Source organism: Aspergillus neoniger (assembly GCF_003184625.1).
Source record: "Aspergillus neoniger CBS 115656 unplaced genomic scaffold BO87scaffold_17, whole genome shotgun sequence".
Taxonomy (NCBI): Eukaryota; Fungi; Ascomycota; class Eurotiomycetes; order Eurotiales; family Aspergillaceae; genus Aspergillus; species Aspergillus neoniger.
The window spans coordinates 506753-534549 of NW_020291145.1; the positions used below are offsets into that span (position 1 = coordinate 506753).

The window sequence follows — 27797 nt, forward strand, 5'->3', positions numbered from 1 at the left end:
GTGAGATTGTAGAAGTCGGTGACGAGTTTATTAAATTTTAGTTTTCTCTCGTCTCAAAAGCACGTCAACCGGAAACGAATGGTTGTCGTCACTGGAACCGTTCTCGCAAGTCGTCACGTATGGAAATATGGTATAAAGAGTGGAATTGGCTGATAGAAAACTGATCCTGAGCAGGAAAAATTTTTCTATTGCCTGGTAGACTGTCAACGAAAGGCTGGCAGCGTCGAGACCTGCGACACGGTCACGGAAAGGGGTGAGAAGCCCCGGAAGAAATTATGGGGGGCAGAAAGCCGCAGGAAACAAGTAGTAGCGAGGAGAATAGAAAAAACCCCAAAGAGAACAGGCCGACGAAATCGCGACCAGACGGTGCGTCGAGGGCTCAAAGAAGAGAGAACAAGAGGAGGGAGACGAGCGCTGAGTGTCGAGGGGTTGAGGATGTCGCGAGAGGAAAGGGAAAAGGGGAAGAAGGATACGGAGGGGGGGAGAAGAGTTCGAGAAGTAGAGGAAGAAGATGAGGGCGGAAGACAGGAGAGACAGGCGACTGGGAGCGATCCCAAGTGGGAATGCCGAATGCTGGACCACGGGTTGGGCTGGGGCCAAAGCTCCTCCACTGGGTAATTTAATCTGCAAATATTAAGCTCAGCCCGTCTCTGGTCTGGCTGATTCTTGCTGTTGGTTTCTTGCCGGGCAGATTAAACGACGGAAGGGGTCTCTTCAAGTTGCAGAGAAGTTATTTTGCTTCCTTTTCCTTTTTCTAAGACAAGCAGCAGCCAAGTGTTGCACGGCAGAGAGAACGAGAGGAAGGTAAAAGAGAAAGCAAGAGAGAGAGAGTATCAGATGAAGTGAAAAACACACCAGCTGGCCCGGATCGAGGAGGGCGATAGATGATTATTTTTATCTTGAAATAAAAAAAAAATAATAATCATAATAATGCTCACTCACTGTTTTCGACTTCCTAACGAGGAATTTACAGAATTTACACCACGATGATGCTTAGTGTTCTTATACTCGGCCTGTTGACGCCTCCCGCTGTATGCCAAGTTATTTACTGTTCCTTTCCATTTCAGTCTTTTGTATTCTCTCTTTTTTGTTCTTTCTCTTTTCTTTACAGTATCTTGCTTTGTTTACACGCACACCTTTCCTGCCACCTCTTACGCTCTTTCTTTGCGCTTCAAGAATCATACTTGTTTCTGCCTCTGGACGAGATTTGTGTGAGTTTCCTGAATACGGCACTGCCCACCACCCACCTATTTTTTGATGCCGATCCCTGACTGAAGGAAGAATGTCGATGGGCGGATCTTCACTGCTCCACCCGGCCGGTGGCGGGTAATTTTCAATCTCGGATTTCGGACCCTTGCGAACTTGTGATACGGAAACGGCGGCCGTTCATTCCTCGACGCGTTGACAGTCGTCGTCGTCGTCTTCGTCTCCATCTCGACCTCCACGAAACAATCCATCGTCAATGGCATAGCATGATGCCTCCGCGTCTCAGGATATCATTCTGTGACAGTAGTAGATCCAGGGAATGCCCCGATACATCGAATCATATTAGTTGACAGATCTCAAGAAGTCAATGCATTTCCCCAGGCTTTGTTTTCCCCTCCCTCCCCTCTTCGATGTACAGTACATGCGTGGATGCGTATCTCCGTCCAGATCCTCCAAATACCACATGGATGCGCAGAAGTCCCTACAGCAGAGTCAACTGATCAATCAAGCGCCTCCCGGAGATATCAACATGGTCTACAGAAATAGAACATCACCGGAAATCCTATTCAGGCTCATTATTCTCCGGCTTTTCTGCCTTACTGAGTCCCTCTTGGTATTTGTAAATGTTATGCTTCTAAGCTTGCGTCGACCATTTTGAGGCAATCCCGTTCTACTAGGTTGCTTACTAGAGAGACCTGGTAGCCTTCATGATGGAATGTTCAAGAGAGTGATCACCGTTGCTCGTCTATCTTAAACTGAACACTCTTGATAATGCGAAAGACTGTATGTCTTTTTCCCTTTCTTATTCTTTTCCATGATGTTTGTGGTGGTACGGATGAAATGACAGCTGGTTTTTGGCTGCTTCTGGACTCCAGCATCAATCCTCCATACATTCTCGGAATTTTCCAGCGGGTGGACCACCTGGGGCGGACTGCTATTCTTATCATCCCGCTCTTTCTTCTTTCCGGACACGCTGATAGCACAAAGTATTAATGCAGACGGCGAATGCGCCCACCACACCCATTTTCACCCCTTCAGATCCGCATGCGCATTCATATCCATGTCCGGCGCCTAAGACATTAATCCGTCCATTCATTCATATTCCAACTTCACAAACAGGGTGTAATACCCTGTCGAATGTCAGAACGCCTTACAGAGTAACCAACCGGCTGGTTGGTGCAGCTAAAAAAGATGGAAACTTCGATCTGCGCGGTTGCCCGCCGTTTCAGCCAGTGAGGAAAGACCCTTAGGGGCTCGCTGGGCCGGTGGCCCCACGGGCCGCGTGTCCTTCCCTCCCCCTTCTCCATCCAACCATCCATTCTCCTATTCTTGACTCTCGCTCTCCCTCTTCCCCCGTAGTCACGGTGTATCGGGTATAGTATCAGCTCATACCCTGATTCAGTCCAGTGGTGTCCGCGGAAGTGAAACTAGGCTCGTCATGGCCACCAACGTGCGGACCATTCAGATTGGTAGTGGAAGACTGACCACAACAAGGTACCTTCGCTCTTCAGCACTAGGCCGATAGACTAACAGCCCACTACTCTACTGCTGGCCTGGGCTTGCCTTAACACATCCACCGGTCGGCAGGGTTTACCTCGACGCATCTACTTAGTGTCGGATAAAACCCTCAGATCCGGACAGCGGAGTCTTCCGTGATCCTGTTGGTCTTGTTTTCAGCTGCCTTTTCATTGCCACGTACTGGGGATTTACAGACGAATCCCATCCAATTCTTAGGACCAACATCCTCTGATTTTTGTTCTATGTATAGTGCCACCACCAACTGAATAACCGCTCCACGAGTTTTGGAAAGTGGCAAAGTGTGGCCGTGTGGTTGAGCCTCATGAGTGGACATGGGCTGAGCGGATTGCCTCCAGACTCTCGGCCTGTACCTGGTGGTTCCCTCTGGTTGAAAGTGGTTCTGTTACTGCCCGTCAGCTGGTCCAACCACCCACGTTTCAGTGGAAATTTTGCAATCCCATAAGTTACGTCCGCCTTGAACAGCCCGTCCGGACGCGCGTACGTCGTACCTGATACTTTCTCCCCTCGTCACTCGGCAGCTTGTTATTGATGGATTGTTCAAGCTGCGTATCCGCGGAGGGGTAAACCCCAGTCAAACTGCAAGTGGGCGCAGAAAAGTAAAATGTTTGCGACATCATCCGACCCAATCGCAGGCATCCATCAGCAATCGTGTCGCCGCCCGGATTGACCGGGCTGGCGCCATCGTGAACACCTGAGTAGTCAGTCTACTCCGTAGATACAATTTATTTCACACAAACGTTTCTTCCTACCGTGCGCACGGCAGGGAAAGGAAGGAGAGAGGGATCGACATTGTGGTCGTTTCGCAAGCATGACCAACTTCGCTAAAAAACATTGCCGGACATTTAAGCTTGAACGCCAGCCTTGGCAGCTGTCACCTACACACCCATTTGATGGACCCTGACACTCTGTCAACAATCTCTGTGCATGAGATGCATGATACATCCAGCTGTCCTGTGGCATTGAGTTCAGCTCTCCCCAGGATTTCCAACTGGTTTACTGCAAACCATTCGTCAGTCTTTCACTGCCCAGCCCAAATCGTAATTGCATCCCAGATGGGCGGTCTAAACTCCAATGCAAGCACTTCCCTCCCCCTGATCATCATCCAGCCATCGCCATTCGGTCCAGTGTTGTTCACCCAGAGCCGAGATGCCAAGCACACCATTATGGGCCTCCGTCGCTGTTTAGGGAAGGATGTGCACCCGTTCAGGTTCGACTGCCGTCCTTCTCTTACCGCAAAAGGACGATAGCACTCCGTAGTTATGGATCCAATGTCCAAAGGGAAACGAACAATGACATCAATTGGAAGAGAGGAGGGTCCTCCGTTCAGGGTCCATGTCGCTCTTTTCCGACGCCCGGTTCTTCCCAAGCCACCTGAATGAGGTAGAGTACGGAACGGCATCCAGCAAGTTCCTTAGATGGAGTCACGCTATGCCTTCTGCGTATCCAAGAACCCTGCGCAAAAAAAACATTAGCCCGTCATGGAACAGACCGACTCAATTCGAAAAAAACCACCTGCATAGTTTGCCAGCGTTTTCACACTACTCATACGGACACCCGGTTAGTCGATAATAGTTTTTACTGCAAGTCCACCACCAACGGTCACCCGTTATCCTGATAGGCCAATTGCCGCGAGCATGCAATCGGCCACTAAAGTAGTAATCAAAGCCCGAAAGCGAGAAAAAATAAAAGCTTGGAAAGGAGGAAGAAGACCACTCTGGCCAGAACCGTGGTATAGTTATCATGGCAGATAGTAAGTAATGATGCCATATTCCGCCATAATGAGTATACATTATAATATTCATGAATAAATTAAGATACACGCGTCTCAACATTCGACATCATCCTCTTCAAACCAGATGGACAGACCCTTTCAACGCCTCTGCATTAGCATCGTATCACAACAAAGAAAGAAAGAGAAAAAAAAAAGAAATTGATCCTCGACTATCACCCAACTTGCCAATTTAACCTGCAGATAAGGGCTATCTAGAAGGAGTAGGAACCCGGAAATTAAGCGATATTAAAGTGAACACCGATTAGCCTACTTTGTACCTAGTCCGTTAATCTACCCGTGGACTATAGGATCTTAGCCCGCCGATAGAGCGTTTCAGATTCAAGATTTCGAGAAATGAATTGTGGGTAAAAAGAAATATTATTATTATGTTGTCTCAAAACGGGTTGATAGATAGATAGTGGGCAAGTAAGGTAAATGTCTCAGAATAATTTGTTAGTTTGGTTATTTGCGGTGTAGATCTGGATTAATTGGCTTGTGGTCTGTTACTGTTATATTATAAGCTTTGGGGAGGGGGGAATTGATAGTAGTTAGTTAATTATGTGATCTGAAACAGAGAGTGTATATTTGATCTACTGGTTTTGTGAGATGTAGATTGGGTTTCATTGTACTCTGTTGTATGATTTGTGATCAGTATGATTATGTATATTTTAATGTAGATCTGTCGGAGCAGATCAGATGATGTTTGTGTTTGATGTAGATGTCAGTTGGTGATATATTACCCGACATGGTAGGTAGATGTTCGAATCGGGCTGTCATTTATTTAAATGTGGTAATCGAACCTGAGATGATAGTGTTGATGTAGTTATTAAGTACTCGGAGGGTATATAATCTAGGGACTATACATATTTTCGTATGCTCTACACCTGGCTTCATAGTAAACCAGGAAATAGACATACGTAGTCGTTCACAAGTACCGAATGATGCAATTTAGCTCCTAAAGTTCACAATGTAGACTTACTCAAACACGTTATCCATTGTGGAGGCACTGATTCAAGGATGAGGGGTCAGTACTAATAGAGTATAGTGCTAGTAGTGTATACTTGACTCCTACATTTTGGGACACTTGCTCATACCGTTGCATATATATCGCTAGTAAGTTCGTTGAGAAACACAGAAGCTGCAATGAGAAAGATAGAGAGAGGAGAGAGAGAGTGTGTGCAATATAAATGCCATATGTATACTTATAGTGGTATCATGAAACATGTTCTCAGGGACTTCCAGGGGGGTCTCTTTGAAGCAGTACTGATGACAGTACCATCACTGACAGGGGCTTGCTGACATAGTCAGACAGACCTCATGATTGTACAACGGTAATGATGAACTGGTATTTCAGGTTCTCTTCAGGAAAGGCTAATCCTCCCCCTTCCATGCCGGCTGATAACATATTAACAGTCCTGCTAAATACAAAATAGCTATTTTACATGCATGACACATAGTAGTATACGTATGAAGAGACGATGCGATTGTGTCAAGTTCAAGTTAACACTATAAAAGCATACCCTGTGCCTAAGGTTATTGCAGACCGATCCAATGCGGTCACACCTCATTTCTCAATCTTGACATCAGTCTGTGTGACCGTACCACCTGCAGAGGTACCTGCTTGATCCTTGTCCGGCGAAGCTCGTAGCCCATTCGGAGTATCTATCGGACAATGGGATTCGAATTGTGACGACAGTATATCCATGGATGAGCCATGGACCAAACCAACATTGTTCAATTCCACATCATGCTTGATCTCATAGACGCGGCCGAAGTGAATGCGGGCGGCGCTGGGCAATACTGTTGATAGCTGCTCAAGTTTCAGGCGTATAGGCTGGATATCCATCCTTGTTTCCCCTGGCAAGAGGCCAGGAATGTGCTTCGATGAGTGGAGGATAGCATATAGCTCCTGATCAGGTTGATCGGAAAACCCTCTTCCTGAGTAACTGTGTCGATTATTATCAACAACACGATATAATGCATTTGGAGGCTACTCAGACGCGGGGATCTCACGTATGTATTCCCAGACAAAGGCAGGATTTAGTACCCTGCTGGGCAACCACGAATCGGCGGATGGTGATGACTCCTACCCAGGGGTCCATTTTCCAGGTGGGAAGCTTATATTCGTTGGAAATCATTTCTTCGATTTCTGACTCGGACAGAATAGGGCGATCAGTGCTCATCTCATCTAGATATATATAACCTTTCTTTTCCTCAAGTATCGATACATCATGCAGCTTTCTAAACGTCTCATGATGATATATCCTGAAGTGTCTGTCAAGCCAGAAGTTCTTTGGAAATCGAATGTCACCAGTGCACAAATGACATTGAACTTGTCCATTCTCTTGAACGTCGCCATATTGAAGCATTGCTGGCAAGGGAAGCTCTATAATAACCTCGTAATTCTTCATCTGTCGAGTAAGTCGTTCTTTCTCGCGCTCACACGGGTCTAGTATAGAGTCCAATAGAAGCCATTCCAGAGGGAGATGTGTGCAATTAATGTCTTCATCTCCTGTGGCTGTCGATATACCTCGTATAACCACGGTAAACACCCGCCCATGTCGGAAGAAGTCATTAGGATGGGTGACCTTTTCAAAATCTAAGAAGTCCATTAGCTAGTACACATTGCAGATTGTACCAGTACTTACTAGGTCTTGCACAACATGTATCCCTTCCCGTGATCATTGCGCTGAGTCTGACATCCGGGAATTCAGACTTCTCATCGATCCATCTTGGAGTGACACTCGCACTTTTCCAAGCATCATCATCAGAACTAGAGGAATATCAGCACCTCTCCCCTCGGGTATAGACACAACATACTTGGAGTAGCAAGCCATCCGTAAGAGGCTACCCAAAGACAACAGATTAGAATGAAGGATACTAGATAATTTCTGAGCCGATATTATAATGTTTATTTTTAGTGAACTTCAACAGCATATGTCGATAAATTGAAGAACTAACCTCATCCGTCATCCTTGAAGATGATTTACCCGTTGAGTAGATATACTTGAATACCAATCTAGACCCCCCAGCTTGATATGCACGAATACCTCCTAATCTGTTTACGAACCCATTGATGGCCTCACCCATCCTGGTCGCCAAGAAACGAATGGCATTCAAGGTTGATTGAGTCAAATGATTCGCCGCCCTGAGTTGTTCCACTTGAAGTAGGGCTTTATGGACAGTGAGAAGCCGTGAAGACAAAGTCCGGTACTCTCTAGAGAAGCCATGTACTTTGGACAGCTCCTGATAAAGCTTATAAGCAAGACTTGCACACGCCAGTATATCACCGACACCAGTACCAAGCGACATGATGATCTTTGAGTACTTGGTGTCCAAGCAGCCGGGAAGCTTATGATATGCTGTCCTGGTCACTAAGAAATCCTCCACTAAGTTCATGCGCAATCGCGACTGTTTTTCAAAGAGAAATGCTATGTTTATTTAATGCGTCAATGTCAATGGGCTGGCTATTTGGATTGACACGGAGAGGAGGAAATAGAGTAATGGAAGTAATCATACTGCCGGTGATGTAGTGGGAAAGGTATAATTGGGAGATACTGGCTGACAGACACCGATGCCGCAAGGCTGAGGATGTAGCCTAATCTAGCCATCTATGGCGTGTCATACGTCTACTAGCTGTCATTCTAATAGGTTGGATATGAACGACCTCATCTCTGGTAGGACAATAACAAATCCACTCGTATATGTTTTATCTTTATTCACATGTAACTCATAGGAGATCTGTGACCCTTTCATGTTCCTGATACTTCTATGCATGACATACGGATGACCGGAGAAAGCGAAATGCGAAAAAGACCGTCTCAGTGACAGCAGGTAATTTGAAACTGAAGCGGGAAGAAACAATTAGAGTGCTGAGCTCCCGGGCCGGTCTGCGTTGGATTGGCTCGGAGAGTATGAAGGGTAGTGGGCTGTACGACAGAGGTTGAAACCCAACGGTCCGCTTGTGTAAACAAGGGCTGTATGGATGCAAATGTAGGAAGTTACACACGGCAAGGTGTTGCAGAAAGCGGAGTGCATGATCACATGGACAGGAAAGGGATACAGCAATCTTTCAAGGTTACTATAAGGGAATACACATGACACGGTAGTGGCCTTGGTAATAAATTATTTGTGAATGGTCTTATCTAAATCATTACTACAGCATATTTACATGCGGGTTGCTCTGCAACCCACATCATTCCTCATAGGCACCCTCTCGGTCCTCGAACTTCATGAACTCGTGCTGAGCAGCCTCCTCCCCCATGATCAGCTCCCATGCTTTCTTGACCGTGTCGATCAAGGAGTCATCAAAAGTAAGGTCTAGGCTGACAGGTGGGAGGCATATGACGCTCTTGGACGGACAGCTTAGATCAGCGTTGTGGGAGGCGCCTCGGCCCAGCTGCGTATAACGCAGGGACCACAGGACTTTCGTGTTCGGATCGGCAGCCGACTGGAGAAGCTTTTGCACAGCAGCTTCAATCATTGACTGTCCTTCTGAACCGGGTATGCTGACACTACTATACACAACGCCTGATAAACAGTTAGCAACATGTCACAAGACAATGTAACTTGCATAAATTGAAAAAAGTCAAAGCTCATGATCAGTTCGTAGAAGTTTGCATCAATAATGTATCAGGCAATGTAGATAAGTTTTTGAAGAAAAGTCATCATATGAGCCAGGAGGGGGGGGGGGGAGATGAAGAAGAAAAAGTGGTAGCTTACATTGTCCAATAGGGCACTCGCCCGTCTCGCTGGAGTGAACTATAGTGTACACCGGTGGTGCATCATCAGCACCGCCAACAGAGCTTCCCGGGAATACCACCACCGCTCCAACAGGGATTGGTCCACCCTCTGCAGTAACGGGGAAAAGGTTCGCAAGGGAAGATGAGACGATGGAGATGGATCGAGCCACTTTGTCGCACTCCAGAGAAGGGCGAGATGCGGCAGGAAGATCCCAATTCGAGCCAACAATGTACCGGGACTTGACCGATTCATCATTGGCCAATTGAATCTGTATGCGCGACTGGTCATCGGGGTCCTGCTCTGGTGAAGGTCCGATAGACTTGACGCCAGTATTCAGGACATACACACCACCTCCCACGGCAAGAGCGCGACAACCGACCTGAGAGATCTCAGAGCCACCGCCCCATTTGACCGAGAGAGCCCCAAAGCCGGGACCAAACACACCAATAGATGACAAGTGTCTCTTGATGCGTGGGAGGGCATATTGGGCCGATGTCTGGTGAGGAGCAGCCTGTGATAGGCAAAGCGAGAGTAGGGGACCGTGAAGCTCAGAGGGCACCTGAAACTTCGTGGCTAGATACTCAGAGAAGGGTGCAGCAAGACCCTCCTCTTCTGAGGACAGATCCGGTCCTTCCGACACATCTCCACTCCCCTGAGCCTGACCAAGATGACGGAGAAACCTCATTAGAGTTCTCTTCGACTTCATACTGATCACATCGTCCGCAAAGACATCCTCTCGACTGCCAGGGACACGATAGAGACGACTACTATCATCAGCCTCGGGTTTGTAGATCCACCAGCTTCCCACAGCTTGAAACTCCAATTGCCGGTAGACCTTGGAGGAAACCAAGGTAGGCAAAAGTTGTGATCGGGAGTAGATCAATTGCGGCGACAAGGAGAGGGTATATGCTCGAGAGGACGCAAGCTGACCCGTGGAATCCCCGGAGCATTCGGAGCAGACGCTAGCATGTTCGAATGGGAGCTCCCCGGTGTCTAGCTCACCCACACGAGTCAGCAGGGGCCATGGGGTCGCTTAGACTGGGGAGCTCCTACCCTCGTTCACTTTAGCAGCCCACTCCTCGGCTTCCTGAAGGCTAAAAGCTGCCTCAGGACCACCGTAGTATGGATTTCTGTCAACATGGAGAACGTTCTTACCTGACCTGGAAAGGGCCCTGGCAAGAGACGTTAGCTGTAAGCAAATACAGCATTGACTGAAGGTAGCTCACAGAGCTAGAAGTGACTGGGCCAGTCCAGTGCCAGAGATCGTCACGTCCCATGGTGTGTCTGCGAGGGATTCCATAGTGATGACGGCCGAACTGCAAGCAAGCTAAATGGAGGGGCTTAGTGCTATATCGATGTCTGATAAGCAAGCTCAGCGAGCATCACATTTGGTCACAAGCTCCTAGAGACGTTTGTAGCAAGTATCTTCAGCCCATAGGTGAGGACTGAAGATCATGCGCTGAAGACGAGAAAGAATTTCAGAAACGAAAAGAAAATGGAGGGACACGCGAAGAAATACGGGACCCGCACTGGCCCACCACGTGACTAAGTACTTAGCTAAACCGTTATCGAAGACCTAAGGTGAGGAAGCAACAGACATTGAACACTTACATGCTAAATAAACGTAGACCTAATCGCCATTTGCTCTCCATGTCATAACTTCCTTTTTCATGCAGCACCAGGGAGTTACCAGTGTTGATGGAGCCCTGGTCTCCACTAATAGTATCAACCCAGTTGGCTTCAGTATGAGCGTTGAGCCTCCTTTTCTCAGACAGAACACACGAGAGTGAACTCAGTAGCTAAACAGTCTATACAGCTTTTTTGGCCCGGTATTAACCTCACATCCATGCAATTGCAGCTCTTTAAAGCTATATTTACCGTTCGTTGCAACTGTTGCCTGAGGCTACAATAAATATGACTATTCCGAAAGAAGCTAGACTCGACAAATGGGAGCCGCTTAAGGAGGATTTCGCCCACAACCAGAGCTTCTTTCCTTCTTCACACCACTCCTAGTGCTCTGCACAGGCAGACTGCTTGTTCGTAGCAGTTTCGTCGTCTCCGTACAAGCCTTCACTGGTCTTGTGCTATAGGAGTGGTAGATAGACATTTCACTCTGTATCTGCTGCTCCGGATGGTAACATCTGATGGAAGCGGTTCGTTTTGTAGTGAAACATTCCTATTCTAATCTGTAATCTGTTTCTATATGAAGCTGCCGTTGCGCTGCAGACGTCAACTGGAGGCGACTAGTGTTTCGACGGACGTGGCTCTGCTATGTAATGAACGCGCAGCTGCTCGTACTCTGCATTGCTCTCGGAAGAGTGCAGTGCTGAGTTACGGTCCCAACGTCTGCCATCGATGCCAACAGCCCGTATCATATCTGAAGACCGCTGTTGCTAGGATGCTGTATAGCTTTTGCGGATGAATGCCCATAACCATCTGCTATAAGACCCCCTCACTCATCTCCTGTCTCCTCCACGATTCTGGCACGGAGAATCTTCACCTCATCCATAGGCCGGTCTTCCGAGTTTGTCTTGACCAGTCCCATGCGCTGGATCACCCTCATGCCGCTCTTGACGCGGCCGAAAATAGTGTGCTTTCCATCCAACCACGGCGTCGGTGCCAGCGTAATGAAAAACTGACTGCCGTTGGTATTGGGCCCGCTGTTTGCCATGCTCAGGATCCCAGCGCCGGTATGCTTGAGATTAGGATTAATCTCATCCTCGAATTTCTCGCCGTAGATTGAGCTTCCTCCTCTGCCAGTGCCGGTAGGATCGCCGGTTTGTACCATGAAGTTGGGGATAATGCGGTGGAAGATGACATTGTTATAGTAGCCTCGTTGCGCAAGCGTCGCAAAGTTCTTACACGTCTAGTCGGTAACAATGGTGTCAGTAAAATGTTCCATAAAGAGGATGGGGTGAGCTTATAATCTGGGTACTGACCTTGGGCGCATGCGCATTGTAGAGCTCTACTGTGAACGAGCCCTGGGCAGGTTAGCGGGGTATGCTGACGCAGTTGTTCTGGTTAGCCATACCATGCTCGTGTCAAAAGCCACATCAGTCGCCATCGTGAATATACAAACAGGTGTCAGGTTGTTTACTGGTACTTGTCGAAAATCCGCAGTGAAGAGTTGCGGTTGAGCTTTCTGGCGCGGCGGAGGCCGAGATCCAGTCTTGGCATCCGATGTTCCCATGGGCAGTTCGAACTGCTCCAGTTGCCCAGTCCCTCACACCGGCATTGTAAAAGTAGATCTTGTACTGTTCGCCTGAAGAATTGCAGCATTTTTAAATAGACAAGTCTGCCTTTGTATATTAGCATAGTTCCCAGGTTCACTCTACGCAGGACTAGAGTCAGATCATGATTGACATCATGGTATCATTGCATGTAGTATTAGTCGCTTTCTAAACAATCAACACTGCTCAAGGATGTGCTTCAATTGCTCCCATCTCTGCGCGGAAATGTCAACCAGCGCCTTGAGCTCCTTCCCATCCACAGCCCATCCTCCATTCTTCTCCATATTCTGGATAACCGTCTTGCCCTTCCCACCTTGCTCCTTATCAACCACAATGCAGACTCGTTCTTGACTCAGTCCCTCCTCATATCCATCAGGATCGGCCAGAATCCACCTCCGTTGAATGCCCTTCCGAGCGTTCTCCTCAATGTTCTTTTCCTCCTCGGCATCCGGGATAATAACCGCCCTCCAGCCAGCAGCCGCATCAGCCTCGAAAACACAGAACGAGCTTGCGACAGGCAGACCGCGCAAAGACAGCTTGTGAGAATCAGAAACCGCATCCGAGCACACAACCATCTCATTGTCAACATCCCACCATGCCCGGGGTAGCTTCGTATCGCGCAGTGCAGCCAAAACCGAAGCCCAGGCAGCATCGAAAGGGTTTCCTGCCAAGGAAATGATCATGATATCAATATAGAGCACCCAGAACGCCTTGATCTCCTTTTCCTTGCCGACCTCCTCCCCGCGCTCTACATCCACATCCATCTGCTCAGACTCATTATGGCGTTCCAGGTCCTCCGGCCCCAGACTAGGCGGCTGGTACCAAATGCGCAAATCCTCGGCGCGGACCAACTTTGTACTATGCAGCAAGTTCAAAATCTTATGGGACAGCGACTGTGCGAGTGCTGACGGGGGTGCGCCAGGGACAAAGCCCGGTGCGCAGCCGGTGCTCAGCGACAGATTCGGGACGAGAAGGTTGAGTTGTTGAATGTGCGATTCGTCTTCAGGATCTTCCACTTCCGCATCATCCTCAGTAGGCTTCTTAGTTTGATCGGCGAGTTTGCGACGCTTATTCGCAGATGACGAGGATTGAGACACGCTCCACGAGGCAATGTCGGCAGTGGGGAGGATTTCCGCTCGTACGCCGCATACTGCGGTTGTGTCGCCAACCCTTATGACGGCGCTGCCATTTGTGTGGGTTAGGGAGCCTGTGTTCGCAGATGTGACGCGGAATTGCGAGGGAGCGCGGCCATTGGCTCGGATGGAGGGCTGGTTGCTGGATGCGGGTGGTGAAAGGTGGGCGAGGAGATAGGCGTGAGGTTGGAGTCGGGCGAATTGCGAGGGGGGTAGGGTGAGAGAGGGGGGTGCGGATGGCGTTGTGGAGGCCATCTTGAGCTATTTCTGAAGCCGAAGTAGTCTGCTCAGGACCGACAGGGTGTGAAAATGGTCAATGAAGAGGTAAATGGGTCTATGAAACTCGGTCTGTATGAGGAGGAAATGGTTGACGGACTTTCCATTTTTCTGCGGCAGAATTCTGAACATCTATCGGGCGGTGAGGAATGTTGACCTCCACCTACTGCACATCACTTCTACAAAGATGTCTGATGAACTTGACAAAAAATAAATACCTCGCAAGATAACATGATATTGAACTGAACATTAGCTACTATATTAATCTGGAGTGCCATGGAGACCCTTACATTCCACATCTTTGCTGTAATAGAAAATATCTCGAACAGTGGACGCTAGTATATAGTATAAGAAGCTTCAGTGCAATAAGTCACAGAGTATCATCCCTGCCTACTAAAAGTTTAGTTGAAGGACCATTGGAAACACTGATACTATGACAAGAATGAAGCGATTCGGCTGATAGCCAGGCAATATATGTATTTCCAGAACTAGTACGCTAAATGTATATTCAAGGGAGAATGTCAGCTTCATCCCCAATGCACATCAAGCATCATGACCGCAGGCGCATACAGTCCTTACTATGTGTTATTTGCTAAACGGCTAGTACATGAGGATATATGATTCCTCAGGCTATACAGACTCCTTGCTTATTATCTACTCACGAACTATCGTATTTTATTTACGTCGAACCAGAACCCCATGACAACAATGGTAGTCCGGTCATATTTGGTAGCATTGCGTTACTACCTTGAAGGGATGGAGAATGTTGTTGTGACCAAGCTTACGTTAATGTTACTAAAGCGTAAAGTGAATGTCCTACACGTGTTGAATGCATCCCCACAGCACTCAGTGTGCGATCAATCTGATATGATCTAAGAGGCCAATAAGAACCGCTAGCTTGGGGAGATATCAAAGTATCGCGAAAATCCACTTTGCAGAGTCGACCAATGATGACGTGACGGGGGAGACGCGTCTGGGGGTTCTGGTTAATGCGTTATCTTGGATTATTCTAGAAGGAGGGTCGTATTCATTGCGAGGGGCTGAGGTTACGGGGTGTGTTATAGAATGAGATAGTGGGTCACGGCTGCGACAGAGAGATTGTGATAGGAATATGATTATCCTGGTGTATATGAGTATATATCCAAACTTGAGTGGAAAGAACCAAACTATATATGGTATAGACAGGGTGTTCTATGGTAATAACATTTGACAATGATAAGGGTATCAGTGATGGGGCAAAGAGCAAACAACCGAACGCCAAGATGTAGATAAATCAGGCAGAAAACGATAAGCAGTGCTTCTATAGTTCTTAGCAGAACATGAAATGTCATGGCCGCTGGGGCTCATCATCTGCCTTACGCTTCCTGCTCACCCCCTCGTCAACTTCCAGAATCTTAGAATCCGCATCGGCGAATGGTTGTATTCCATGGTCTTCCTCGTCATCACCGTCTTCAGCTTCAACTTTCTCCCAATCGTCGTCATCATCCCCTCCAGGCGCTTTGCGCTGGTCTTGACCCTTGTTGCTGGGAAGGGCTTCCTCTTTAGGCGCATCAGTCCATTGGAGAACAAGCTTGACTATTTTTGCCCCAGAAGGTTTTAGACGCCGGTAGTAATTTTCCACTATGCCATCTTCCACCTTGAACCCTCGTGCGACGTACCACTTCAGACCATCTTCGTTGGCCTCGTGGACATGGGCTGTGACGGTGCGAATGTTGTAATGTTTCACCAGGTCTGAGACTGGTTGATCAGGTCGTGGATCGGATGAAGTAGAAGATGACAAGGAACTGGATGAGTAGAGCAGTGAGTCTAAAAGCGATGCTGCAATCCCACAGCCTCGATAGGGCGACAGTAGATGAAGGGTTTGAATGTAGAGATTCGTCGGCTCGGAGTTCGACCGGCCTTGCAAGATTCCGGCAGCAGTCGGCGGTAACCGCTCCAATCGGCACCTGATGCCTCCAATAACTTTGTCTGATCCAGTTGTGGGGGTCTTCAAGCCCGTTGAAGGGGTTGGCGCTGCAGAGGTGGGAGCAGCGGCTACCGGATGATCATGATAGACGGCCACGCGGGACAGCGACGAGATCACGGGGTCAGTAATGGTGGCTGTGTAGAAAGAGCTCGGATAGCGAATAGGAAGCAGCAAGCCCGTGATTCTGGTCAGCGAAGGGATGTGAGCTGTGCTCACAACTTCGACGGTAACATGCGGGTGCGGAGTGGGGTGGCCTGATGCGATGGGCTTTGGGTATGGCACAGCCTGAAGGGTTGAGTCCCGGCCTGCTGGAGGCTGGAATTTGGACGCCAGACTCACGGAAGATGAGCCAGAAGAGGGAGGAACGACGATAGCTGGTGGACCTTTAGGTGGCCTGGTGTGAGAGTTGTTTGAAGACGGTGAAGTTATCGTACTTGGAGCCTGAGGGGAAGACAAAGGTGGAGAAGTGGGCGCTTTGGATTGATGCGCCCTGGCGAAGAACTGGAAAGCCATGGTTGGAAGAAGGGTAGATGCGATGTGTAAGCCACACTATACAAGGTGTATCTTCCCCTGAAGCAGTCTCTGAGGTATACAAAAGAAAGAACACCCAGAAACACGTCGAGGAGAGAGCGGGGAGAAGCAGAGCGCCAGACGAAGAGGGGAACCCAACGCGATCCAAAAGCGGTGGACGAAAACGGCGAGAGAAACGCGGAGATGCGATAAGATAAGATCGGGCGGTCGGACAAGTTCAAAGAGGCAAAGGCCAGCGCAAAAGAGCCTCTGTCCACGTCCTCCGATCTAGGATTGCCCCTGGTGCTGCACCTTCACTTGCCGTCTTGGTCTTGTTCTTTGGCTGCGTCACACAGTCTACTGTGCTCTTTCTATATATGTTGCTCTATCGGGTGTGAAGCCAAGGTGAGTTGCTCCCCCTCATGGTAATGGCCGTGCGCGCAGTCCGCTGATTCTCCCTACCGTGGGTGTTTCCCGCCCCCGGGTTATAGACGCCATTCACTCCCCGCCAGACAGATGGACTCTACGTGCTATCGTCCCTGTGTACCATTTCTTTGAGACATTCTTTATAGTGGGAGTCGGGCACTTGCTTTATTGCTCCCTTGTTTGGACCAACACAGTCGGGTAGTCGTCTATTACGCCATTGTTCCCTCCATCCGCATCCGTTAAGCGGCCGGTAAACCCCGACCCAGATTTGCCTTCGAACACCCTGCGCAAACCTACATGGCGCCATCGGGTTGATACTGGGGATAATCGTTCAGAGTTGTGTGGAAGCAGCTGTTTGTCAACTGCAAGTTCCGCTTTAATTGGCGCGTGATTACTTTGCATACACCAGCAGAGGTATGTCTCGACAGTTGTCCTGGACTTTGCAGTATTCGCGCGACCATTGCGTTATCTCATCGGTACTGCTTGCTGTCGAGTGCATTATCATGTTGTATGCGATGTGCTGGGCTACCCCACTCATCTGCATTTCTTGCTTGCTTGTTTCCTAAACGCTCAGTCTTGGAAGATGCTTCAGCTCTAACACTTTCCAGTCCTGCAGAACATTGCCAAAATGGGCGAGTCGAATGGAGCTGAAGAGAATGGAAGTTCCTTTCCTTCAGGAACGCTTGCAAAATTGGTACGTTCATGCCCGTATGCTTCCGGCTGCGGCACAGTAGCGTCTCTGGGCTTTTGCAATGGATCCTGACAACACTAGACATGCGATATCCTCAACGATACCTTCTATAATATAATTCATGATATAGTTGCGAAGGTGCATCGCGACGAAAAGGTCTCCCGTATGCGCTCAGCGGTGGTCACTGCAAGGCAAAAAGCCGATGAAGAGGCATCCAAACGTCGTGAAGAGAGTGGGAAGCCAGCTGGTGCATTCAAGCCCGGTGATCTCGACCTTGAGGAACTTAAGGATATACATGTGGAGACAGATGCGGCTGTCTTTGATGAAGGCAAGGTTTACCTCAAGGGAAACCCTCTGCAAACCACGAAAGAGATTATCTGTCCGGAGTGCCGATTGCCTCGTCTATTATACCCAGTAACGGGTGTCGGGGCTCGGGCTCCCCCAGATCCATATCGGGAGTATTGTCAGAAGCAGCCTATGATCAACAAGCCGGGGCACGATGTTCATGGAAACCCGTTTGCCACGGACAAGCTGAATCCGAAGAAGAAGAAACAGACAAATACGTCCAATACTCCAGCTTCAAGCCCTCCTACAACGCCTGACAGTTCCTTCAAACAAGCAGCCCCAGAAAAGGTGTCCTTCCCGACTGTGAAATGCCCGAACTGCCCGAGATACTTTGTTGTCACTCGAGTTGCACAGCACCTAGACCGGTGCTTAGGTTTATCAGGGCGACAGACCAACCGCAACAAGACCCCAATGGAAAATGGTGCCAGTACACCCAGTTCTGCTCCACCTAAGCGTCCACTAGTGGATGATGACGTTCCAGCAACTCTTCCGACGAAGAAGAAGAAGTTAGGAGCCCCCAAAAAATTGTCAGGGAAGAAGCCACCTCCGCCTAGCAAGTTGAAAAACGGGCTTACGCCAGACATGGCCGCAGCAAGTGATGCCGCCGGCTCTGGTGACGGGGACATCAAGAGTGAAGCGAACGGGGATAACTCTTGAGCCTTCGGTGTTTCTTTCTTTCTTTGTTTTCTCTTCTTTTCTTTCCACACCTTATACCTTTCTACACATCCCTTTCAACATTATTTTTACCTTGCTTCTTGCAGACTGCGGACCTGTTTGCGTTGGACAAGGCCTTGGACATATCTCCGTTTGCTTAACGATATTGACGTAAATACCCGGCATCAACGGCGTCGACGGGAACCTCCTACCTTAGTATCCTCGAGTCGAATAGGGACATGCTCGGCATCGTCTCTAGCCTTTCTCTTCCGTTTCTTTTTATAGGTGTTGTGTGCTGTTCTCTTGAATGATAGATTTTTATGCGGTTGTATGTACAATATTCTGGCAATAGGTTAGTTCGGGTTTCACAATCAATCGATTGGTTTAAGATTGGGTATACAGATTAAATCGAATTAAGAAGCCTCTTATGTAAACTGAGCAGTTAAGCTCGAACGCCAACCATATTCTTAATTGTTGGAGGTCCACTATACATACTGTTGGTTCAGTGGAACAATAGGTGCAATGGATTTAATCAAGGTACTGGGACACCCTTTTAGAGAGGAGTTCTATAAAGTGCCCTTGTAACGTTTGTTCGATATCTACCCCGGTGATCCCCGTGGTATAATAGTCTTAGTTCGAACCTATCACTAATTCGTGTACATGAAAAGTGGCTTCCAGACAAGAGTACAAAGTGTAACCTCGTAGACTTCATGGCGTGTTGGACGACTGCTATTCTGGGCAGGGCTGCTCTATAGAGATGTTTGGAAATTGTTTTGCTTTACATTGGAACTCTATGCATAATGGCATAAATACTATATGAGCATGACTTATGATGCGACACGCCAAATTGAGTTGTGATATCTCGAAAGCTCGTGGTTTTAGGCTAGTATACAATGTTGTTGGCCTGAAAAGTATGGCCTCGTAGCCCACTTCGGGATCTTCCGTCCGTCATCGTCTGGCCCGCTTGCTCGATCCATCATCCACATTTCATGAGGCGCATTCCACCATGAGCATCAATCAAGTCAGTCGCTAACAATTTCTCTAACCTCTGACTATCCAGCGACATGAGCAACACCAGCCTCATCTCCTGGGCCGTCCCCAGGCTGAGCCGAATTCTCCCGCTGGACGAGGAGTCGCTCACGCAGATCATCACCTACGCCGCCAGCCTCTCCAAAGACGAAGGCGCTGAACACCTCAAAAACCTTCTGGGCGACTCTCCCGCCGCATTCGAATTCATTTCTGCATTCAGCTCGCGACGAGAACCACCCCCACGATCTAACGCGCCGTCACCCGCTCCGAGCGGCCAGTCCACATCTAGGAACAATTATTCGGGAACGCAGTCGAAGAGGGGCAAGAAGTCAAAGCCACCGCTACACAGCGCCGGACCTGTTCGCCGACCAGACAATTTTGGAAATGTGACGGGTGGATACAGAAAGGAGCAGCAGGATGAGGACTACATGCCTGTCTCTAGCCGGAGCAGACAAGAAGGAAGCGCGAGAGAAGGCACACTGGACACCGGTCTATCACCATCACCGTTGATCTCTTCCCGCGAGGCATCCGCTACCTCTTCGCGAAATCAATCACCGGCCCCGAGACCGACACCGGCTAAAAACCCGCCTTCTGCCTCTGGCCCGGTGATCTCGGATCTCCTACCGAATGTCAAGTCGAAGGCGGCCAAGTCTGCCTCTCGAGGTGGTGGCAGCAGTACGGGGACCGGCTCATCGTCCAAGGGATCGCTGACTACGAATAATATTAATGATTTGACGGCTGCCATTGCCGCTTTGGAGGTGTCTACGAATCCGACGCTGAGTGGTGGCGCACGCAAATGCACATGCAACGCCAGCATCCATCCTCTTTTTGATCCCGCGCCGAATTGCCTTAACTGCGGGAAGATCATTTGCTCGCTGGAAGGGCTACAGCCGTGTTCATTTTGCAAAACACCTCTCCTGTCAAATGACGAGATTCAGAGCATGATACGGGAGCTGCGGGCAGAGCGCGGACAGGAGAAGATGCGCGCACACAATGAGAGTGTACATCGGGAGGGTGGCCCTGGAATGGGTTCGAGAGCTCCCAGTAAATTGGACGCCGCCAAGGCGCATCGGGACAAGTTGCTTGCGTTCCAGGCGCAGAACGCCAAGCGGACACGTGTGGTGGACGAGGCAGCAGATTTTGAGACTCCGAACGTAGCATCTACGCTGTGGATGACACCTGCGCAGCGAGCATTGGCCCTTAAGAAGCAGCAGCGGATCATGCGGGAAATGGAGGAAAAGGCACGGCCGGAATGGGAGAAGAAGAAGACCATCATGAGTCTGGATATCAAGGGAGGAAAGGTGAGGAGGGTATACCAATCAGCTGGGCCTGCGGAGACGGGCCCTTCCGCGGAGGAGGAAGCTGAAGCAAGGGCAGAGGAGGAGCTCGGAGATGGGGAGAACAGAGAAAGCAGCGGTAAGGCATTCAGCCATAATCCTCTTCTTGCAGCTGGAGGGTTGTTGCGACCGGTCTGGAAGTCGGCGGACGGAGAGCAAGCGGACACGGCACGCAAAGAGCGGAAACAGACATGGCGGAGAGTGCAGGACGATAATGATGACAACGAGCAGTGGATTCTCGATGGCGGTCTCCACGGTTACACATGAGAGGCATTTGACATAATAGCTTATCCGAACTGGCTGGTTACATTGTCTGCAAGCCGGACAACAGTAGCCGATGCTCTAATGCAAATACAGTGGGTAGCAACAGCCCGAGACTCTCCTAGCTTTGACCGATAAGGCCCGCGATATAAGCACGCAATGATTGGGCCACGAGCTCCAGGGAATACTACCGCTCTGACATGGATCGATAAGCAATGCTCCTTCGGCATCGCCGCGACAGAAGACAAGACACATAGCAGGAGTGGTTAGATATCCTCCGACGGTGTACACGACGCGGAATGACAGCAGCAATCTTAGCATGAGCATTACCAATCTAGATCCGAAGGATGGGTTCCACCAGATCGGCGGTCAAAGCTACTAATTCTCATATACAGTGTAGAGATATGAAGCACCCGGGGTACCCGGGCCAGGAAGTCCGACAACGAACTTCTCTACGTAGATACACAGACCAGCCGTTGCTGGCCACGATGACGCATCCTCGCAGCTATTGCGCTAAATCGATGAATATTACATAGTTCCATGGAAGACACTTCGTACTCGAAAATGAGGAGAGGGAGGGGATGGAGGGGCAGAAGACGCGAGGGAAAGCCCGTCAGTAACCGAGCCAGAGAGAGTTATAAAGCGGTAGACGAGTCTCGAGTGCCAGTGAGTGTCTTGTAAGTGAAACAGCCATCTGGATAGTGGTTCTGATATCTCGAGTGACTGTCGTCATTTGCCCGTCTTTGTTATCCGCTTGCGGGGATTTCCTTTTTGGTCGAACTCGGCCTCGGTTGGCCCCGGCTAGCTTCGGTGCTCGTTGACTGGCCGAACTATATACTTCAGCTTCTTATTATTATTCCACCTCTTAGCACCACACACTATTGCACTAGGATTCGACAGCCATGTTGGCCCAAATTGGCTGGCAGGCTATCTCCATAACCCGCATAGGGTGGGGGTTGCTTGCCTTGCTCGTGGGATTGGTATGTTGATACCGATTCTCCCTTACACCTTCTGTATTATGTCGATAAGGTGTCACCTTGCATACTTGCAATGCATACTGACAACATCAGTCTTCTGTCTATGCCATTCACAATCGTTTCTTCCACCCTCTCCGCCGCATCCCAGGTCCCTTGCTCGCCTCCCTCACTCCCTGGGTCCAGCTCTACCATGGCCTTCAAGGAGACCGGCACCTGTGGCTCTGCGCTCTTCACGAACAATATGGCTCTCATGTCCGCGTGGCACCTAACTTTGTCTCAGTAAATACTGCTCAAGGCCTCCATGACATCTACGGACACGGCAAGCGGCTCAAGAAGGCCGATTTTTACAATGCCTTCCCCGCTATCAAAGGCGTGTACAACACACACAACGTCATTGACAAGGTCATGCACGGCCGGAAAAGACGAGTCCTGAGCCAGGCCTTTTCGGATCATGCACTCAAGAGCATGGAAGACGTGATGCTGCTGCACGTGCGGCAACTGTGTGCAGGCTTAACGCGTGCCCAGCAGACAGGCGTGGTGCAGGACATGGGCCGCTGGTTCAGTTACCTCACATATGACGTGATGGGCGAGCTGTGCTTCGGAAAGAGCTTCGACATGTTGATCGAGAGTAGTCGGAGACGGCTGATCGAGCTCGTCGACCGGGCTGCAAACCGGCACTATGTGGTATGTCTCGAGCTGCTATTGTTGTTGAGAACCGAATTGACTGACCAAACAGTGCGGTCTCTGGATGCCCCTAGATCGATGGCACCTTGACCAACTCTTCATCCACCGACTCACCAATGACCGCTGGAACTTCATCATGAACTCGCGCGTGGAAGCAACCAAGCGCGCCCAGGAACGCACCAATGCCGGCCACGACGCCAAAAGAGACTTCTTCTACTACCTGCTGAACGCCCGGGATCCCGAGACGGGCCAGGGCCTGACGACCCCTGAGCTCTGGGGCGAGGCCAACGTGCTGATGATCGCGGGCAGTGACACGACGTCGACGACGCTAGCCGCGACGATCTTCTACCTGGTGCGCAACCCACATGCGATGGCGCAGCTGCAGAAAGAGGTCCGGGAGAGCTTCTCCTCGGTCGAAGAGATCGTAACGGGCAGCAAGCTGAACGAGCTGGTGTACTTGAAGGCGTGCCTGGACGAGGCGCTGCGGCTGGCGCCCGCGGTGCCCGGGGCGCCCCCGCGCGAAGTGATGGAGGGCGGAGCGGTGGTGGACGGGGTGTTCCTGCCGGGCGGGACGGATTGCGGGACGCCAACGTACTCGATCCACCGGCAGGCGGCTTATTACCGACAGCCCGGGGTGTATTTGCCGGAGCGATGGATCGAAGGGGCGATCTGTCAGACGGGGATGGAGGCGTGGCAGACAACGCGGGAGGATGTGGAGATGGCGCGGCGGGCATTCTGTCCCTTTAGCATTGGGCCGCGGGGATGTATTGGGAAGAGCATGGCGTTGATGGAGATGCGATTGACGATTGCGCGGTTGATGTTTTTGTTTGATATGGAATTGGGCGATCGGAGAGGAGAGGATGAGGGAGGGCATTTGGCATTGGTGGACCATTTTACCAGTGCGAAAGAGGGACCGGATGTGATTGTACGGGCGCGTGTGTAGTAACTAAATAGCATTATTATTAAACTTATTTCTGTATCTACTTTGTGCTCGGTCTATTGTAAATGTTGTATGTAGTAAGATGGCAGAAATAGTAAGACACCAAGCCAGAAAGGACACGTGCCCACACTGCATGAACATATCACCCCAAGACTATGGGGATGAGAATGCAATAGCAACCCACCCTATTCATTCATTAATAGCTAACCTTGTACTATTCTCTATATTCATTCATCACTGGACTTTATTCCCAACTGTCATACATGATATCAAACCATGTCCATTCCTTAATCTAACATCACCATCACCATCCCTTAAACCAACCACAACAACAACAAGGACCCTTTCTCTCCCCTCACTAAAGCAACCCGCAAACCATTGCCCCAATAACCCCCTGAAAGAAAATCAAAAAGAAAAAGAAAGGGATAGAGAGAGAAGATGGTCTCCCCCCTAACAACAACCTTCATCCAATCCACCATCCTAAACGCCATCGCCAACATTCTAGCACAAATAATAGACCATCATCGGAAATCCGTAAGCCTATCCCCAGACAACACCAATAACAACCACAACACCCACAATCCCCCCAAAACCAAACCTAATACTAAAGATTCAAAGAAATCAACATTTACACCTAACCTCCCCGCCCTCCTCCAATTCATCACCTACGGGATAATAATCGTTCCCCCGAATTTCATCTGGCAGAGGTATCTTGAACGGCGGTATCCGGGGTTTCTTTTCCGTGGTGCATCCCAATCCCCATCTACTAACAACCTTTCCACTCCTCCTTTACGAACCTCAACCCCAAATGGTACTACTAAAAGAGGAGGAGGTCCAGGGCTAGGAGAGATATACATCTCCATCCCAGACCCAACCTCCACCGTTCTCCTCAAGGAGAAAAAACAAAAGCCAAACGGCAATTTCCTCCCTAGGCGCAGCAAAGGAGGCTGGTACAACTTCCTCATGAAATTTCTACTTGATCAGACGGTGGGGAGTGTAGGGAATATCGTACTGTTTATTGTTCTGATTAATTTGTTGAAGGGGGTGGGGGTGGGGGATGTTTGGGGGTTGGTTGTTGAGGTATTTATCTCTTTCATTATTTCCTTCTTCTTGTTGTTGATGTTGAGAGTTGTGGGTGTGTGTGTGTGTGTGTGTGGGTGTGGGTGTGGGATATGCTAACTGTGTGTCTGGACAGGACTTCAAACCTATCATGATCGCAAGACTCAAATATAGACCGATTGTCTCGTTGCTCATGTATACGGTTGTGCCGGTGGATCGGCGCGTCGTGTTTGGGAGTGCGTGTGGGGTGATTTGGGGGGTGTATTTGAGTTTGTATGCTGTTGTTTAGTCTCTCTTTCTCTATTTCTTTTATTGTCATTGTGTGTTGCTGTTGTTGCTGTTGTTACTAGAGTTGTGATGTGGTCAATCTTTCGTTTCGTTGTTTCTTTTGTCAGCGTGATACCTCGTCTTGGCCATCATTTCTTATTAGATCTATGTATCCTCTGCCTGTCGCTTAACTAGCATTATACAATTTATAAGTAATCACATGCAATCAAAACCCATAGCTTCTGGCAGACTACGCTGCCGGCGGCCCGATCTTCTTTCCCTTCACAGATATCCATTCAATAGGCAAGGCTCCAAAGATACTCAACGCTCCCATGGCTACAGCAACATAGAACGTCGTCGTCACGGCTCCATTATATGCCTCCAGTACGGCCGGCAGCTGATCCGCAGATACGACATGTCGTAGCATCGTTGCTCCCGCCTGCATCACAGAAGCAGGGTCAATACCTGATACCTGTGCGAGGTTCTTGCGCAGTTCATTCTGGAAGACGTTCTGCGCTACAGAGACAAACAGTGCTCCACCCAGTGTCTGCGTGAACGCCACGATGGCCGTCGCGCTGGGAACATCGGCGATTTTCAGCGCTGCTTGAACCACCATCATTGGTTGTTGCATGCCCAGGCCTGCGCCCATGCCGAAGATGATCTGGTATCCGATCCAGTGACCGGCCGAGGAATGCACACCCATGGTGGAGAGAAGGCCGCCGCCGACGGCGATGAGAACCGGGGATATCAGCATGAATGGGGTGTAGTATCCGAATGTAGAGACGAGGCCGCCTGCTACGATGGAGAAGATAACGACGCTGAGTAGCATGGGCAGGTTCATGATGCCGGATTTGGTGGCGCTGACGCCTTTGATGGCTTGGAACCAGATGGGGAGCTGTAGATGTTAGTGAAACAGTGAGGTACTTTGGAGTGATGAATACGCACATAGTATACTGCCACAAAGAAGGATCCGCCGACGCAGAAACTGAACAATGCAGCACCCCAAACATTTCGATTCTTGATCAGCCGTGGAGGAATCGTGGCTTTCTCGTTACCCCACATCTGTAGCACGATAAATATACCGATGAGGACCCCGAACAACACCAGCAGGGCGATGATGCGGCCATTTCCCCATTCGTAAGTGGTCCCACCCCATTGCAGTGCGAGCAAGACGCAGATGACTCCTGGCAAGAAAACAAATGTACCAGGCAAGTCAAACTGCGCGAGTTTATCCTTGAGCCCCTGGGTACTCTTGACTGATTTGGGTGCCTTGAAGAATAGCAGGATAAAGAAGATGGTTGCGCCGCCAATGGGAAGGTTGATATAGAAACACCATCGCCAGCTGACATGATCGGTAAACGCACCACCCATCAGGGGCCCTGCTACACTGGCGATTCCATACATGGAGGTAATAGAGCCGGTAAGGAAAGGCCTCCATTTCAGCGGTGCAGTCTGAGAGATAATGATCATGGCTCCTGAGAAGACTCCGGCGGCCCCAAGGCCAGCTATTGCCCGCCCGATAATCAGCGCAACCGAGTTGGGAGCCACACCACAGACCAGAGAACCAATCTCGAATATCGCGAGCCCCATCAGATACACCCATTTGGTGGAGTAGAAAGTGTACAGCTTGCCAAAAGCCAGGATGAGGCAGCATGTTGTAAGGAGGTAGGAACTGCCGTACCAGCCCACGTCGCCGAGTGACTGGAATTGGTCTGTGATTTTGGGGATTGCAGTCGCTAGAATCGTGTTGTCCTGATAGTATTAGCACGATCGCTTGCCTACGTAATGGAATACTTACCAAGGCCATGCAGAAAATTGAAAGACAGAGTCCAACCACAATCAGCGCGAGCCTCCACGAAGTAGGATACTCTGGCTCAGGTTCCGCATCATGGCTATGTATCGAGCTGGGTGCTTTTGGCTCGTGCTGTGCTTCGACCGTCTGTGAATGAGGGGAGGTGTCGCGCGCAGAATCAACGAGCGTACTCTCTTTGCTTCTAGCGGAACCGTTGCGTTCTGTCTGCGTGACCTTGAATGGTTTTAGTTCAGCAAACGGTCCCTGCTGTTTCTCAGCGTTGGAAGAATCCATGGCGAGAATAGGTATGCAAGACCCAAACCAATCTCACAACCTAAGCAGATGACGGTACTTAGGGCAGCAGTCAACAGTGTAGGTAGCAGTAGAAGAAATCCTCCTCTGGTCTGCACATGGAGCAGTTATCTAAGAATCACCCCAAGAAGGTTTAACAAAAGTGGCAGGAAGGAAGATCAGCAGTGAAAAGAAAGAAGGCTCAAGGAAAGCCTCCTTCCGGCTTCACTGGCTGACGACGATTGCCGTAATGGAAGCCAGCTTGTGTCACCATCTCGTAGCCACGCCAGTCCGGTCCAATGGCGACCCCTTGCTTTGTTGCGCATGTCAAGGCTCCAGACCATTCAGGAGCAGAAGCGATCCGTATTCCGAAGCACTGGTCAGGTTGTGCAAGCTGCAGGTATACCCCGGAGGGGTTGGCAGCGTGACGGGGCAAAGCGAGGGTCACACTGAGAGTGGATGGTTTGCTTCTGACATTCCGGCATCGGAAAGATTTCTATCCGGAGAGAAGCCCTTGAAAGATTCCTGTCAGTTGGGAATGATCAGGCGGGATATTCCCCCACAAAGAATATCGGAATAGGGGAATTCCAAGAAGGATGGATTAACTTCGATCGGAGACTCACCTCTGCCCCTGAAGCAAGGATTGGTGGGAGCCAGACTGCACCTAGAC

General features: G+C 49.6%; 11 protein-coding genes across 11 annotated transcripts; 4 read left to right on the forward strand and 7 right to left on the reverse strand.

The window, feature by feature from the left end:
* Positions 1-1176: 1176 nt before the first annotated feature.
* Positions 1177-1593, reverse strand: BO87DRAFT_376855 (uncharacterized protein). The gene has a single exon (XM_025623406.1). It carries the CDS (start codon positions 1455-1457, stop codon positions 1248-1250), a length of 210 nt encoding a protein of 69 aa, XP_025479530.1. The 5' UTR covers positions 1458-1593; the 3' UTR covers positions 1177-1247.
* A 4487-nt stretch (positions 1594-6080) lies between these two features.
* On the reverse strand, positions 6081-7828 carry BO87DRAFT_426320 (uncharacterized protein; the record flags this gene model as incomplete). Its single annotated transcript, XM_025627357.1, has 5 exons — positions 6081-6462; positions 6530-7115; positions 7165-7289; positions 7337-7363; positions 7587-7828. The coding sequence occupies 5 exons, from the start codon at positions 7826-7828 to the stop codon at positions 6081-6083; spliced, it is 1362 nt and encodes a 453-aa protein (XP_025479531.1).
* A 798-nt stretch (positions 7829-8626) lies between these two features.
* Positions 8627-10559, reverse strand: BO87DRAFT_359533 (putative Rab geranylgeranyl transferase escort protein; the record flags this gene model as incomplete). The annotated part of the gene is made up of 4 exons (XM_025621518.1): positions 8627-9046; positions 9239-10252; positions 10313-10431; positions 10486-10559. 4 exons carry the CDS (start codon positions 10557-10559, stop codon positions 8712-8714), a joined length of 1542 nt encoding a protein of 513 aa, XP_025479532.1. The 3' UTR covers positions 8627-8711.
* Positions 10560-11323: 764 nt separating this feature from the next.
* On the reverse strand, positions 11324-12377 carry cyp1 (putative peptidyl prolyl cis-trans isomerase (CypC)). Its single transcript, XM_025620484.1, has 3 exons — positions 12291-12377; positions 12199-12240; positions 11324-12125 (listed from the first exon to the last, which is right to left on the reverse strand). The coding sequence occupies exons 1-3, from the start codon at positions 12321-12323 to the stop codon at positions 11712-11714; spliced, it is 489 nt and encodes a 162-aa protein (XP_025479533.1). The 5' UTR covers positions 12324-12377; the 3' UTR covers positions 11324-11711.
* A 252-nt stretch (positions 12378-12629) lies between these two features.
* BO87DRAFT_376861 (3' exoribonuclease family protein) lies at positions 12630-13979 on the reverse strand. The gene has a single exon (XM_025623407.1). It carries the CDS (start codon positions 13875-13877, stop codon positions 12666-12668), a length of 1212 nt encoding a protein of 403 aa, XP_025479534.1. The 5' UTR covers positions 13878-13979; the 3' UTR covers positions 12630-12665.
* A 1042-nt stretch (positions 13980-15021) lies between these two features.
* On the reverse strand, positions 15022-16481 carry BO87DRAFT_376862 (GNAT family acetyltransferase). The gene has a single exon (XM_025623408.1). The coding sequence runs from the start codon at positions 16375-16377 to the stop codon at positions 15226-15228; it is 1152 nt and encodes a 383-aa protein (XP_025479535.1). The 5' UTR covers positions 16378-16481; the 3' UTR covers positions 15022-15225.
* Positions 16482-17092: 611 nt separating this feature from the next.
* Positions 17093-18852, forward strand: BO87DRAFT_376864 (SGF11 family protein). The gene is made up of 2 exons (XM_025623409.1): positions 17093-17494; positions 17573-18852. Exons 1-2 carry the CDS (start codon positions 17429-17431, stop codon positions 18491-18493), a joined length of 987 nt encoding a protein of 328 aa, XP_025479536.1. The 5' UTR covers positions 17093-17428; the 3' UTR covers positions 18494-18852.
* A 631-nt stretch (positions 18853-19483) lies between these two features.
* On the forward strand, positions 19484-21463 carry BO87DRAFT_376865 (C2HC5 finger protein). Its single transcript, XM_025623410.1, has one exon. It carries the CDS (start codon positions 19555-19557, stop codon positions 21121-21123), a length of 1569 nt encoding a protein of 522 aa, XP_025479537.1. The 5' UTR covers positions 19484-19554; the 3' UTR covers positions 21124-21463.
* Positions 21464-21801: 338 nt separating this feature from the next.
* On the forward strand, positions 21802-23729 carry BO87DRAFT_376866 (cytochrome P450). The gene is made up of 3 exons (XM_025623411.1): positions 21802-22097; positions 22188-22778; positions 22831-23729. The coding sequence occupies exons 1-3, from the start codon at positions 22020-22022 to the stop codon at positions 23719-23721; spliced, it is 1560 nt and encodes a 519-aa protein (XP_025479538.1). The 5' UTR covers positions 21802-22019; the 3' UTR covers positions 23722-23729.
* Positions 23730-23864: 135 nt separating this feature from the next.
* BO87DRAFT_406993 (uncharacterized protein) lies at positions 23865-25290 on the forward strand. Its single transcript, XM_025626035.1, has 3 exons — positions 23865-24252; positions 24337-24798; positions 24914-25290. Exons 1-3 carry the CDS (start codon positions 24157-24159, stop codon positions 25064-25066), a joined length of 711 nt encoding a protein of 236 aa, XP_025479539.1. The 5' UTR covers positions 23865-24156; the 3' UTR covers positions 25067-25290.
* BO87DRAFT_376868 (MDR family MFS transporter) lies at positions 25181-27452 on the reverse strand. The gene is made up of 3 exons (XM_025623412.1): positions 26843-27452; positions 25990-26796; positions 25181-25939 (listed from the first exon to the last, which is right to left on the reverse strand). The coding sequence occupies exons 1-3, from the start codon at positions 27128-27130 to the stop codon at positions 25295-25297; spliced, it is 1740 nt and encodes a 579-aa protein (XP_025479540.1). The 5' UTR covers positions 27131-27452; the 3' UTR covers positions 25181-25294.
* Between the last annotated feature and the right edge of the window lie 345 nt (positions 27453-27797).

Excerpts from the sequence above, each read along its gene's own strand:
- BO87DRAFT_376855 (XM_025623406.1), bottom strand. The coding sequence starts at position 1,457 with ATGGATTGTTTCGTGGAGGTCGAGATGGAGACGAAGACGACGACGACG.
- cyp1 (XM_025620484.1), bottom strand. The coding sequence starts at position 12,323 with ATGGCGACTGATGTGGCTTTTGACACGAGCATG. Across the intron at positions 12,241-12,290 it reads TGGCTTTTGACACGAGCATG|GGCTCGTTCACAGTAGAGCT; the intron begins GTATGGCTAACC and ends TAACCTGCCCAG. Across the intron at positions 12,126-12,198 it reads ACAATGCGCATGCGCCCAAG|ACGTGTAAGAACTTTGCGAC; the intron begins GTCAGTACCCAG and ends GTTACCGACTAG.
- BO87DRAFT_376861 (XM_025623407.1), bottom strand. The coding sequence starts at position 13,877 with ATGGCCTCCACAACGCCATCCGCACCCCCCTCTCTCACCCTACCCCCC.
- BO87DRAFT_376862 (XM_025623408.1), bottom strand. The coding sequence starts at position 16,377 with ATGGCTTTCCAGTTCTTCGCCAGGGCGCATCAATCCAAAGCGCCCACT.
- BO87DRAFT_376864 (XM_025623409.1), top strand. The coding sequence starts at position 17,429 with ATGGGCGAGTCGAATGGAGCTGAAGAGAATGGAAGTTCCTTTCCTTCA. Across the intron at positions 17,495-17,572 it reads CAGGAACGCTTGCAAAATTG|ACATGCGATATCCTCAACGA; the intron begins GTACGTTCATGC and ends TGACAACACTAG.
- BO87DRAFT_376865 (XM_025623410.1), top strand. The coding sequence starts at position 19,555 with ATGAGCAACACCAGCCTCATCTCCTGGGCCGTCCCCAGGCTGAGCCGA.
- BO87DRAFT_376866 (XM_025623411.1), top strand. The coding sequence starts at position 22,020 with ATGTTGGCCCAAATTGGCTGGCAGGCTATCTCCATAACCCGCATAGGG. Across the intron at positions 22,098-22,187 it reads TTGCCTTGCTCGTGGGATTG|TCTTCTGTCTATGCCATTCA; the intron begins GTATGTTGATAC and ends TGACAACATCAG. Across the intron at positions 22,779-22,830 it reads CTGCAAACCGGCACTATGTG|TGCGGTCTCTGGATGCCCCT; the intron begins GTATGTCTCGAG and ends CTGACCAAACAG.
- BO87DRAFT_406993 (XM_025626035.1), top strand. The coding sequence starts at position 24,157 with ATGGTCTCCCCCCTAACAACAACCTTCATCCAATCCACCATCCTAAAC. Across the intron at positions 24,253-24,336 it reads TAGACCATCATCGGAAATCC|AAATCAACATTTACACCTAA; the intron begins GTAAGCCTATCC and ends AAAGATTCAAAG. Across the intron at positions 24,799-24,913 it reads TTTGGGGGTTGGTTGTTGAG|GACTTCAAACCTATCATGAT; the intron begins GTATTTATCTCT and ends GTGTCTGGACAG.
- BO87DRAFT_376868 (XM_025623412.1), bottom strand. The coding sequence starts at position 27,130 with ATGGATTCTTCCAACGCTGAGAAACAGCAGGGACCGTTTGCTGAACTA. Across the intron at positions 26,797-26,842 it reads CAATTTTCTGCATGGCCTTG|GACAACACGATTCTAGCGAC; the intron begins GTAAGTATTCCA and ends TAATACTATCAG. Across the intron at positions 25,940-25,989 it reads TCTTTGTGGCAGTATACTAT|CTCCCCATCTGGTTCCAAGC; the intron begins GTGCGTATTCAT and ends TAACATCTACAG.